This window comes from Molothrus aeneus, chromosome 3, assembly GCF_037042795.1.
Source record: "Molothrus aeneus isolate 106 chromosome 3, BPBGC_Maene_1.0, whole genome shotgun sequence".
Taxonomy (NCBI): Eukaryota; Metazoa; Chordata; class Aves; order Passeriformes; family Icteridae; genus Molothrus; species Molothrus aeneus.
In genome coordinates this window covers 94125110-94138933 of record NC_089648.1, presented here as the reverse complement: position 1 = coordinate 94138933, position 13824 = coordinate 94125110, and the positions used below count along the sequence as shown (strand labels likewise).

The following is a 13824-nucleotide window of genomic DNA, read 5'->3' as shown; positions in this document are numbered from 1 at the left end:
CTGTGAAGAGACGATCTTTATCTACTTGATTGAATCTTCAACTCTTGCCACAAGATCATGATACCATGCCATGAGAATGTCTAGACTTGTTATCTTACTTATACCTTAGATATTCTGTGGTAACCTTCAGAGGTAATGGAGTAAATTTTTTAATGAACTGTTATTGGAATAGTTAGAACTATCCATTCTAGATCATTTCAAAGAGATTTACGGCATCTTTAAAAGCCTGTAATTTCAAGTAAGACTGCCATTGTTCCAACTTGCTCTGGAGTAACATGAAATATTTGCAAATTAAAGAACTTAAATGTGTTTTTCACTAATAATATATTTCTTTCACCTCACTTATCACTACCCGTTAAATCTCTGCAAATAAATGGTTTGGCAAACTGCTTAAAGGTAAATTTTATTATTCTCCTAAAGCAACAAGGAAGTAAGAAATATGCATTGTTTGAACTCCTAACTGATACATATTAAAATACAGGTTTTTATGGTATCATATATTACTACTTTTATAACACGGCAATATGGGAATTAACAGGAAAAAAAAATATTATTGTAATCTGTTTCCACCTAACATCCCTTTTTGCTGTTTGACAGGCAGTAAGCACAGTACAACAAAAAGTTATTGTTATCCCCGAGGAAGAAAAGAGAGCTTTCATGCATAGCTTCATTAAGTCTATGAAGCCAAAAGATAAGGTCATCATTTTTGTGGGCAAAAAGCTTACGTATGTAATCACTTCCCAGTATCATCTCTGTTTGGGGTTTTTTTCCTAACAGAAATACTGAATAGTTTCTTAGTTTACATAAGAACTATCAAGTGTAATAGCTCTTCTCCACAATATGCTGCTATTAGTATTATTTTTATTTATTTATTTCTTCCTTTAGACTGACTAGCAGTTTGTATTTTTTTTAATATCATTAATGGTGGTGGTAAGTCTCAGTTTCACATAGCTCAGATGGGATGTTTGGATTCTTGGGGATACATCAATGTGATGTACTGTTTACTTTTATACACTTCTGGTGCATGCAAGACCTGATTAATGTGGGGGTGGTCATTGTATGATACTTGAACTTTTTGAGTCAACAACACAAAAATAATCTAGTATTCCTCTAAATTATAAATAAAGGTAGACATTTCTATGTGGATTAGACTTGCTTTCCTGTTTTATAATAAGTATCAGCTGACCTAGGCAACATTTTGTCCTTAAGCACACATTTAGCTTTTGCTGTCACATTACTGTCCTTTTGATTTAAATCTAGATGCTGCACTATTTTGTTTCTTTTTTTCCTTCTGTTTTAAGAGCCATTGCTTTATTTCACCCTAGAGCTGATGACTTGGCAAGTGACTTTGGTATCCAAGGAATTCCAGTACAGTCACTTCATGGCAACAGGGAACAATGTGATCGAGAACAGGCTTTGGATGACTTCAAGAAAGGTGAGTTTGTACTGAAATACTGGTTTGTGTAGGCCAGACTTCTAATGTTTTTTCTGTTCAAAACTTGTCTAAGTGTCATGTCTCTTTAGTACTATAGAAGTTAAAATATTAAAGAGCTCTGAATTTTATAGAAAATTTTCAAGAAAGCTTTAGTAGTTTGACAAAAAAAGACACAGCAAAGAGATTGCTCTTCAACAAAATTTTGAATGGCTGTGAGTTTAATAATTTAAAGTAAGGCTTATTTTACTTTTGACATTGCTGGAAAAATTGGTATTGTATGTCTACAGAATGGTAAATTTAAATGTCAGATGATGGTGTTTTCAGTGAAACAGTCCTGCTCCAGATTATGCTAGTAGGGTTGTGTGAACACAATTCAGGGTTACGTGAACACACACTAATAAAAGACTCGTGCTGTGACAAGAGTGTCAGCTGAGAATATAGTTGTTGAAGTTTTTGTTCTTTGGCCAGACTCTTTATATCAACCAGGCATATTTCTTACTTTTCCTGCACTCTGCTGTTCTACTTGTGACATGCAAATAGTAGCAAAATTACATTTTGGGTGCTTACTTACCAGTTTGCTTTTGGTGCTAACTCAGTGTGACATTCAACGAGCATATTTTTACTTTGTGTTAAGAATATTAAGTGCATTATAAGCTAGAAAACCAATAGACTGGAGTATGTTTTCTGTTTGTTCCATAAACTCTGTTCTCTTCCTGTCATACTTACTGTAGGCAAAGTTCGGATATTGGTGGCTACTGACTTGGCATCCCGTGGCCTCGATGTGCACGACATCACTCACGTTTTCAACTTCGATTTCCCTCGCAACATTGAGGAATATGTTCACAGAGTAGGTCGTACTGGAAGAGCAGGGTAAGTGTTTAGCAGAAAATAGTCATGTGTTATCAGTGTTTTGTTGTGTTTTATGCACAACATAGGTGTTTTTCTTGTCAAATTCTAGAGGCTACAGGTGATGTGGGGTGGGGCAGTCAAGACTTCAGTCTATCAAAGTATGTTCTAGAAACACACTGCTTTATGTCTTTAAATGAATTCACTGTTAAATTGAAGGCAAGCAAGTTTTATGCTTTTCTGTTATTGAATCAAGGGTATTTAAAAGCTGGTATAAATATGAGGAAGAATTAGAAAAACAATTTGCATTGATATTCTGGAATGTTACTTCCTTATTTATCTCTTCATGAGCTGCTGATTTATTTAGTTTCTAGACTGCACATTGCACAGAAGCTTCTGTAGGTTCAAAATCCACAGCCGATCGCGGTGGTGCAGTTTAATGGTAGCTCTTTTGGATGCTGCTTTCCCAGGCTAGTACAAGTGTGACTTTTCTCATTTAATCATGATACTTTAATATGTTGCCATTATGCTATGTTTATTATCTAAAATCTAAATTAGTTGTGCATTTGCTCCATTTTAGGTGAATTGCTGTATTGATTTTTATGAAAAGTGTGTGCAGGGTTAATGCTCAAGCCACTTTTATTCTATCACCTCAGTAATATTGCCTGGTGGTGCAGTTCATTACTGCCTAGGTCAGTAGTAAAAGCCTGGCCAGAGTTGTTTGGAGGATCAGCAGTCATTTCCTTCCTTGTTTAGGCGCTCTGGGGAGGCAGTAACACTTGTCACGAGCAATGATTGGAGGTTTGCATCCGAGCTGATTGACATTCTGGAAAGAGCAAACCAAGTAAGCATACATTACTGGTAAGATTTATATTGGTTCTGGGTTAGCACCTGAAGCATGTCATGAAGGTCTGAGATGATTTAGACTCTTCTTGGTGAGTGTTTTTGGTGTCTCAGGGAAAGAAAATGGGTATTTTAGTCTGTCTTTTCCTAGATAGCCTTAGCTGTATTTTACTTTACAGATGAGTCCCAGGAAGGAACTGTGAACTTTAACCAAAGCCTTCTATGTCTAAAGAAAAAGTAACAGACATACATGTTGAGGTCTGCAGAGAAATAATAGGGTTTATTTTATTTCATAAAATTTTATTCCATTTGTATTTCACTTTTGGATGCATGTACCGATTTCTTGTTTAACGGTCTAAATATTAACAATACTTGTATCAGAAGAAGCTCAACTGTCTTATCTGTTTATTCTATCTGACAGTTGTGATGCCTGCACATACTTTTCCAAGCTTTATTACTGATGCTTGTAAATAGTATGTGAAGTGGAACTGGAATGTGATCTCTTTCTTTAAAGAAGCGTATTTTTTCCTGATACCATATCTGAGAAAACAGATAATTGTGTTACTGGTTTTTGCTGTAACAAAGATTTATAGTAAATCCCTGATTTATAGTAAATCCCCAGTTCAAGTCCTGACTTGAGCTGAAGTTTTGTTTGTTTGGGTTACCGTGTTTGCTTGGTTGGTTTTTTGGAGGGAGTTTGAATACATACTAAATGGATTTTATCTAGAATCTGTGTTTTTTACTATAGACACTTAGACTTTAAACCCTGGGTTAGAACTTCACCTCAATCTTCTGTTTTATAGCTCTTCTTTGAAGGATACTATGTTGCTTTATTGCAAGCCTAGTAAGCTGCTTTTGAGGGGGGAAAGTAGACAAAAAAGGTGTAGAAGAGTAGTCACCTAATAATTCCTTAAAGTTGCAGATTTGAAGTTTTTTGTTGGGGTGGGGGTTTTTTGCTTTGTTTTTATTCAGAAAATGCAAGAGGTGAAACCAGTAATGATGCTGTGAAGCTACTTTAGAGGTGCCTTGAGTTTTTTATTCTGAGTTAACAATTACCTTTCAAGTCTTGTCTCCAGCTGCAGGCTGCAAAGTTCCCAAACTGGTTGTGGTTTTTGTAAAGTGTGATAGTTCAACTGGGATCAAGTCTTTCAGAGGAGAAAAGAGGAACTCTGAATCCTTGCTTTCAGAAGTTACTGTTAGTCATAACATTATTCTCAAACTTAGTTATGTCTGATAGAAAGGAAGTATCCCTACAGACAAAGTGTTGGGGTTTTTTCTCATGACAAATGAAAATACCATTGTTTCAGTCTTAAAGCATTATGTAAAAGTAAGAGAAAACTGAAGGCTCAGAATACTTTGATTTCAAAACAAGTTAGTTGCTTTTGTTAGCAAAACATTCGCTGTGATTTTGAATCTACAGATATATAAAGAAAAACAAGTACAACAAAAAGGTGTCTATTTCATGCTGAAGGAATCTTTTATATATAAATGCTTATTAACAAGCATGGACAGATTTAATGGAAAAACAGTAATCTCTGTGATACCAAGAAAAGCATTCCATGTAAATCATGGCATCTTTATCCTTTTCTCACTTGAATGAGCCTCACCTAGCTTATATGTTTAGCAGATAGACAGATTTTTCATACAAAATTTCAACAAGCCACTAGATGCTGGATATTACCTCACTGAGATTTTTGTTTCGATATCCTCACTTCTTCCTGTTCTTGATTTGTGCTTGCTCAAAAACTTGCAAGAAAATGTTGCAATTTTAGTTTGGAATAAATTATGCTTCAAGCTCTAGGGGAGGATCTGATACTGAGGAAGAAAATTATCCCATGTTTCAACTGAAAAATAACTTTGTCTCATTACTTCTATCTCCATTGATAAGCCTGTTGTGCCTTTCAGCTAGAGATACGTTAACTTTATTTTTAAATAATGTTTGAAACTTAGGCAGAATGGACTCTTCCAGAGTTGTCATTTTGCCAGGATAGTTGCTTACCAGTAAGAGCAATTCAGCACATAAAACATATACTAGTGAGCTGTCCCTCATGCCAGCTCAAGAAAAAGTTGCTGATAGCAAATAGCAAGCATTGCTCAATTATAAAGCCTGACAAAAGAAATGGAAACTAGAGGAATGTGACTTCCTGCTCCACCAGACCTTTTGTCCTGACTGCGTTCTCCACCTGTTCAAGCATTGCCAAGCCCAGGCACGTTTAGGGAGACTTTAAGATATTTACATTTGTTTGTACTCTGCTGTTTGCACTGTTTGCACTGTCTGCCACTGGCAGACACAAATGACACAGAGCAATCATATTAATAGCACATTCACAGAGAGCCCTTTGGTCTGATCAGGAAACTGATTCTGGAGGGGTGACTTCCACTGACAGCCATGTGCCATCGCAGATTGCTGAAGTGGGCTGGCTTTGACAGATAGTGATCCAAGACCTCTTGACAGTACAGTTGCACACTCTGCTTTTGGCAGTAAACATTGCATTAATGTCAGCATTTTGCCCAGCCTGTTTAAGAAGTCTTGTTGGATACTGCCTTTGTTCTGTGAGCAAAAGAATGGTATCTGGGTTTTTTTTTTCCATCACTGTCACTCAACTAATAAATTTGTCTGTAATTCTTCACATCTGGCCTCAGTTGTTAAGAACTCTGAGGTGAGAGTGTTTTGATGATACTGTTCACCTTTTCCACATAATTACAAACATGCCAGAAATTCCTGTGGATCTTGGTAAGGTGCTCTTACAACCTCCCAGTGGTGGGAGATCTGACCATTTTCTCCTGCCCCTCTTTCCTTGTCTTTTTGCTTTGTTCTAAGCATGTGAGAACCATTCCTATGACAACACTTTCTTTAAGTCACAAAGTTTCTCTTCAGAGGCTCTTAAAACTTCCATAAGGAATTTAATATAAATCAACATTCAGTAGATGTATATAGTATGATATCACCTTTAAGTGGCACTGGATGTTTTTACCAGCTGTTCCTTATAACTAAAAGATACATTTCTGTTTGAACTATAATGTTGTAATTAGCTGGTTATATGTTGCCATCAGATATGGTGATACAAGCCACAATACAAGATATATTATTGAAAATCCAGAGACACTATGATGATTATTTTTCAGTGTATTTCAGTACAATCATATGTAAAAAGATTTCTCTCTGCATTTTCACAGAAAATAATCTGCAAAGTGACAGGAGCCAGATAAATAATGAAATCAAGTTTGGGAGCACACAAATCAATAGCATTTTCGTAAAGCAGTCAAAAAGTTTGGATTTATTTAAAATTCACCTTGTTTCTTTGCCTGCTTTCTTAATAGGTGGTTCCTGATGAGCTTATTGCAATGGCAGAAAGATACAAACAATCACAAATGAGAAAAGAAAATGAAAAGGATATACAAAGACCTTGGAGAAAGCCCTCAAAATAAGTGTAGTCCCTTGAAACTACTGAAACAGAGAAAGTGATTTTAATTAGTGTTAGCTTCCATGAGCTTGAATTTATTAGTTTCATTTTGTGTTTGATTGTTTTCTGTACCTGTGCTATTTAAACTTCTCAAAAGCGTCTTAGAAAACTGGAGTAACTTTATATAGGAATAAATCTGGTTTTGCACTTGGACATTATTTTCACATAATTTTTTCTTGTGTGATGTATGAAACTTCTAAAGCCATTATCTACTGGTTAAAAACAAATATTGTGGCTTTGTTGGTTGGTTTGGGGTTTTTTTAGTTATATGCAGTATTGCTATATAAGAATGTAAAAGATAATTTTTTCTTTTATATTCAGAGATCCAGATTATTCATTGTAAACAATGTTTGTCAATGTAGTTTCAAAATGCTGTACCTTTGCCTTGATATGTTGCTGGAATGCAGGAAGATTTCTCAGGATAATGAAAACTGCTCTGTTTGCTGTTCCTTTTGTTTGCTAAAGCAAGTTTTCTTTATTCTTGTTTTAAAATTTAACATTGGTAGTAATTTTTGTTAAGACTTGTGTCTCAAGATTTTTTGAGAGAGGTCTGCATTTTCTTATAATGGAGGAGAGCATGACAGGAAGTACTTGTTTGTGGCTAACTGGGGAAGAAAACCCACTTTTGGTTTTTGTGGATGTAGTATTCTAGCTTAAGAAATGAAACCAGAATTTACTAGAGCAATGTTAACAAAGTCATGGAAAAAAGAATACATTTGAAGGTCAGCTTTTATTTCTTCCAGATAAAATTGATTCACAATTTACATTTGGATGTCAGGTTCTGTCACACAGATTCCCTGTGATAATGGGGCATGTTTTCTACTCTTTGAAATTTATATGGGAAGGAGTTATTCCTTCATTTGATGCTTGGTCTGAACTTGTGTTTATTTATGTGTCGTATGATTAAATAAAAACTAATAAACAAAATTCAGTAAAATGAGAATATTTTAGTAAAATTACTCTGTAAATATTCTTTCCTCTTAATTTGCTCATAATTGAGGTAAATCTGGGCATTATTCAATCCAGTAGGTTATTTTGCCTTCAAAAAGTAGGTGAAAAATATGGACTTCCCATGGCTTCTATAAGTAGAAGCAAAAGATGTATTTATTTGCAGCACAGCAGTTCTCAAATGCTGTGTACTTCTCACCTGCATGATTTTAGTAATAGGAATTATTATAATTTTTTTTTTTCCTAACACACATTTCTTCAATATAAGAAAAATTGATATGAATTTCAATTTCAGGAGTGTCCAGTTCATGCTGCATTTTGGTTTTGGAAACCTTTTATATCAAGAGTCTTCCTCTTTGGTACAGGTTGAAAGATGCATTTCTTTCTACATGATTCATCATATAAATAAATGTTCTTTGGCAGAAAACCATCTACTCTGTTGCAGCATATTAGGTAATGATTGTTTCCCATCCAAAGCCCAATGAAAAGACTGATTTCTAAAGTAATTCTGAAGACTTAGAAAGGATAAGTTACTTCAGGAACTTCATATTACTCAGGTAAAATATTCTCTCTCTGGTAGCTATTGCTGGTGATTGTCTTCTGCAAAAGATTTTCATATCCACCCAGGTAATCGAGAAGTTGTTCTGGTTAATGTCAAAGTAACTCCAGGGACTTTTTTTTTTCTTTTGAAAGTAGGAGTGTAGTTTGGATATTCTGCAGTGGATCTTAATTTTAAATAAAATTGTCAGTTTTTCCTTTATGCAGTCTTTCCTTTATGCCTTTGTATTTGGAAACACAGAAATTACATGTGGGAAATTATCTATTGCAAATTCTTATCTATGTTCTTCATATACCTTGAAGATATTTTGCAGGTGACATCTACATTTGGATAGGCAAGGTAAATATTACTTAAAACATTTCTTTTGAGGGTTATGGCTAAGCAGTGTGACTGAAGTATAGATTTTTCTCTTAGCGGTCTTCATTTTATTTTGGTTTGGGTTTTGTAGTACAGACTACTGAAGACTCATTTATATTGCAGAGTTTTTTGTTTCAAATATGTAAAGTCAAAATGATTAGATATCTGTTGTGAACAGTGCTCTTAATAACTCTCATGAAATACTGGGAATCCATTGTTCAATTCGTAGCTTATTTTTCTTGAAAGGAAATGATGTCTTGCCTTATCTTCTTGGCTGAGCAAGTTGTATTGGGGAATAAAAAAGTGAGTCAGCTGAGACTTTTGCAGGCAATCCACAAAAAATTCCAGACATTGCTGAAAGGAATGATCCAAGTTTCCCAAGTGCCAGTCTGTGTCATTTGGCCACATGACACAGGAGTGGAGAAAAGCAGTTTTGACATGATAGGAACAGAATTTTTCCAATTCTTTTGGATGTTTCCTTTTAAGTTGCTCTAGAAGAAACTTCAGCAGTTTAAGACAACCTTTCCTGTTAAAAAAATATACATATATATTAGGTATCTTCTCCATAGTTCTAAATATGTAGATCAGATATTTAAACACAATTATGCATTAATACTCTTGTTGCTTTCTTGATTCAGTACAAGATGTAATTGGCAAATCAACTTCTTAGTTTACTTGTTAAGGACTCATGTGGGTTTTGTTCTTCCTTGTTGAAGAAATCTGGAAAACAGTTCTCATGGAAGTGAAAAATCATTTATTCATCTTGATCTCATTCAGCAGTTTTCTCACCATAATTTTAGAAATTGCCTTGATATGAAGGGAAATTTTGCTCAGAAAGTGGAGTTAGTCACTTTTTAAAGCTTTTTTTTTTAAACAGGACTGAATTTGGGAAAGATAATTGAACAAGTCATATATTTTTGCATTCTAAGGCAAGTCTGAAGTCTAAAGCACCACTGTGATTGTTTCCACCTTTCATTAGGTAAATACAAGCCAGACATTCAGCAAGAACATGCAGTGTTGTATTGCTGTAGAACAACTATGCCTTAAAGACTCTTGCTTCCTATTATGAGTAATTACTGTAAGATCATATTCTTAAGTGCTAAACTGAAACAGTGTTACTGCTAGCCCAGCTCACACAGGCTTAAAGTAAAATAGTCCTGTGAAATACCAACCTACAACACTTTGGTCCATTGGATTCACAGCATGTCTTTGAGTTGCCATGGTTCTTTATCATATCCTTTTCAATATGTGAGAAGGAAAGTCGCCAGGTGTTCCCTGAAGTCAAGCACAAGACTGTTAAATAGTTGCACAGCACTAAGCATCAGCTTTCGTAGCTAGAAAAAAAACAGTTTTGTAATTGACTTAAATACCCACAATTTTTTTGCACCCACTAAAAAAAAACCCTTAATTCAGTGAGTGCAGTTAGTTCCTCCTTAACTCTCCAGCTGCTTCACAAACACAATTGGAATGTAATTAATATAGGACATAACAGTTTGGATGCTTTAAATTCCTAAGGATGTTTGAATTAACTTTAAAATTAGGCTTAGTTCTGAATGTCCCTGGATTTGCTGAACATGATTTAGAGAACTGCATTATTCATAGAAATCTACAGCCTTTTAATTTCTGTTATTGTGTTTTCTTTGTGCACGTAATAGGTTTGTGAGCTTGTCTCATGTAAGATGACTGTTCTAAAGCATTTCTTTTTGTTCTTCTGCTCATGCTTCTGAAAATAATTGCCAATATAGCACAATGCCCTGTTTCTAATACCAACAATCACTTTTGTCTTTTTCATGAATTACAGTTTGCCTTGCCTGTTTGGCTCAGTTACTCTTTGCATTTAATTTGCACAGGAAGAAATTGCCAAATAAATCAGTACTTCTGTACTGGGCTTTGATAACATGGACATGCTAATTAAAATGGTACCAGAATGCTTAAAATCTTATGCTGAAAGGATCAGTTACCATAATGCACAAGTCAGAATCTGCAAGCTAAAGGAGGCTCAATGTGACAGCGGTCTGGAAGAAAAAATCTTGTAGCCATACCAGAGTTCAGTGAGAAATAATGTATCTTGATAGAAAACAGTTTGCTTCCTGCAGAAGTATCTGATTTGTGGATGCAATCTCATGTATGGGGCAGTTCCCTGCATTTTTAGCAACTTTCTTCTAATTTCCTTACAAGAGAGTGCAAGCTGCTGTTAAGCACACTACTAGCACAAGGGAAGGCTCGTATCCGTGTGTCTGGCTGGAGTGGATTTAATATAATGCTCTTAGTAATGGTTAGTGTGCAGCCTGGCAGAGTGGGCTTGTATTTACATTTCAGTAGAGGACAAGCAGTACCACAAATCTGCTGCTTTAAAGAGGGATTTCAGTTGTCTGAGCTGGATATATCCAGGATGAGGTGTCTCGAAGATGGAACACTGAACATGATCTGGATACCCTTTCTATAGCACTTGTAAGTGATCAAGTTGTAGAGAAGACATTTCATAACTTATTATTGTCCATATTTGAGGTACCTCTTAGAACTTTTTCTCTTTTGTTTTGCTTGGCTACTAAATAAATTGATCTAAATCTGAAATCCCTCCTCTTTTTTGTTCCCAGCCACGGTTCAATTTTGAGGCCAGTCTGTGTGCTGGGGGGCCAGCTCTGCTGAGCCTCCAAAGTCAAGATGATGTCCACTGATATTTCTAATGGAGGTTTTTTGATCTGAAGAGTTATTGCAGGGCTTCCAGCCTTTTTCCTTGCCACAGTGACTTGCATACCTAGTAACAAAGAAAGTGATATGTTAGATGGACAGATAGCTAGATAGATAGATTAGGAAGATGAAAACTTTTTTTTAAGAATGTTCCAGTTTTTACTAAAGAGCTCATAAGCAATCAAAAGAAATACCTGGGTTCAGTCAATGGTTCTTTATCCTACAGCATGTTGAAAGATTGGGACGGTCTATTGAAGAGTTCTATGAAACAGGAACACTACTGTGTTTGCTTGATTTACTGTCTAAGAATTAAAAATATAATAATATTTTTCATGTAACTGCTTCCCTGTTGAAAACACACAGTCTGGCCACAATATTTCTGAAGGTTTTGGGAAAAAGTAACCCTAACTGGGGTTATTTTAATATAATTATATATATATATTTAAAATCATTATAAAAATAACTGGGATGCAGCTTCTGTACTGATCAATAAAAAATATTAGGTACTGTATAAAAGAAAATACAGGTGCTGTATAAAAGAAAGCTCCTTGTTTTGCTACTACTTCAGCAAATGGCTCTTTGTATACTCCAGATAGATGCAAGATGTATAGGTTTAGGTAGGAAATAGCAAGCATGCATCCCTTAATGTTTATTATTTTCATACAGAAAATATGCATAGTGGAGTTAATAATGTAACAAGTTACCTATGTGTATTTCTGATCATTAACACAAGAGCCAGCTTGAGATACTGGGGACAGGAGGGGTTACAGCTCCATTGGCACAAAGAGACTGGCAGGAAAATGTGTGTTCTTAATACTGGGGCAACACATATGCACAATGTAACTGCGTCTTTACCACTTCCTGATGAAGCTTGTTCTCTCAGTACTCACCTTTAATGTTTTTTACTTCTTGTTTAATAATTTCTCTTAGTGCTTGAAGCATTTTAAAGGCTGATAATTTTCCATCTTCCTCTAAGAACTTCAACCAACCCTTTTCTTTTGGACTCCTTTTGAATGATACATAATAATAGGCTCCAGTATCATCAGACTCATCCAGCTGAATCCTTGTAACAGGCATAACAAGCATGATGTCAAACTCATTTGGTTCAGATATCTGCAAATATAAGAATAGAACAGACAATGTGCAACTTAGGTTTTATTCTCCTGAGATTTTTATACCAGTTGTGGTTTCATCTACCTTGGTGTCTGATGTGAAATATGACCTTATTTCTGTGGTATTGCAAGATTACTGTGCATTGGGGTGGAAAATAGCAATTTGCAGCTCACTTCCCAGCTCTCCAACTTATTAATTTTTAAGATAGTTTTAAGATTCTTGAGCTGTTCTGAATAATTAATGTATAAATATGCTCAGACATCCTCTTGCACTTAGGATGTGAAGAAAAAAATGCACTGCTAGGTCTGAAGCTAGTTTTAAACAGAAAAAAAAAAGTGTCCCCATGTTTGACTTCGTTTCAGTCTACAGGAACAAAGAAGAAAGGTACTGGTTAATCACAGAAGGTGAAGGGGTTGGAATGGACCTTAGAGATAAAGCTAGTCCTGACTCATCCTGCCCTAGGCAGGGATACCTTCCTCTAGACCAGGTTGCTCAAAACCTTATCCAACCTGGCCTTCAACACTGCCAGGTTTGGAGCATCCACAATCTCCTCAGACACTCTATACCACTGTCCACCACCCTCACAGTAAAAAAATTATTTCTAATCTAAATTTTTCTTCTTTCAATTTGCATCCATACATAACTCCTGCTTTTTGAAAAAACTATGAACTAAAACCTGGCCCACGGCTTCTCGTGCAGTGCTATACTGTCGGATTGTTTTGTTACACCGAGCTCACCTGCGTGCTGTGCGAGGGCAGGGCTTGCTGCAGCCTGAACCGTTCAGGTAGCGTCTCTGACTCACTGCATGTAGCACCATTCAGCAGGTTACTGATCATTTTGTAATGCATTGCGATTACTTCACAGAGCTATCCTTAGAGCTGTAGTTACATCCACAGAGCCGTGACTGGGCGGGAGAGGCCAGCTCCGAGCGGCCCTCGCGCGGCTGGCCCGTGTTCCCGCCCGCCACTTGCCGCCGCCGCCCGGCGAGCGAGCGCTGCCTCCGCCCCGGCACCCACCTTGACGCGCTCGTAGTAGCTGCCGGCGCTCTGCCGCTCGATGGAGCTGAAGCAGCTCTCCTTGTCGCGGATAGCCTGCACCAGGTGCGGAACCACCGTATTCACCAGTGTCGAAGCCTCGGACACGTCTTCGCGGAGCAGGCTGAGCCGCGACAGCACCTCCCGGAGCCGCAAGGCGTCTGCCGCCGGCGGGGGGCGACGGCCGGCGGCAGCGACCGCCCCGTCGGGCACCGCCGCGACGCTCCCCGGGGCCGCGGGGACTCTGGCGGCCGGTGCCCTGCTCCGTGAGGAGGGGGGCGCCTCTGCGCCGCCCGCCGCCCCGCCCGCTGGCGGCTCCCGGGCAGCGGGGGCTCGCCGCGCCGAGCGGCCGCCCCGGGCAGGGGTTCCGTCCGTCCGCGGTGTTCGGAGGGTCGCGATGGCGCTCGAGCCTTCACCCGCGACGCGGCCCCGCGAGGGGCTTCGGGCTGCACCCTTCTCCGTGCCCCGGCTCCGCGGAACTGTGGAACGCCTCCCCCGCCTGGCCCGCGCCCCTCTGCCACCCGCGGCGTCCAT

General features: G+C 37.7%; 2 protein-coding genes across 2 annotated transcripts in view; one reads left to right on the top strand and one right to left on the bottom strand.

Moving 5' to 3' along the window:
• The window catches only part of DDX43 (DEAD-box helicase 43), a 22136-nt gene extending 14592 nt beyond the window's left edge, over nt 1-7544 (top strand). Inside the window, exons 12-16 of the mRNA XM_066545911.1 lie at nt 598-725; nt 1326-1435; nt 2167-2305; nt 3038-3125; nt 6446-7544. Of these exons, the coding sequence (XP_066402008.1) occupies nt 598-725; nt 1326-1435; nt 2167-2305; nt 3038-3125; nt 6446-6553 (573 nt within the window). The 3' untranslated portion in view covers nt 6554-7544. The remainder of the gene's footprint in view (nt 1-597; nt 726-1325; nt 1436-2166; nt 2306-3037; nt 3126-6445) is intronic.
• CGAS (cyclic GMP-AMP synthase) lies at nt 7300-13824 on the bottom strand. The gene is made up of 5 exons (XM_066545912.1): nt 13273-13824; nt 12034-12256; nt 10965-11210; nt 9625-9727; nt 7300-8978 (listed from the first exon to the last, which is right to left on the bottom strand). The coding sequence occupies exons 1-5, from the start codon at nt 13822-13824 to the stop codon at nt 8636-8638; spliced, it is 1467 nt and encodes a 488-aa protein (XP_066402009.1). The 3' UTR covers nt 7300-8635.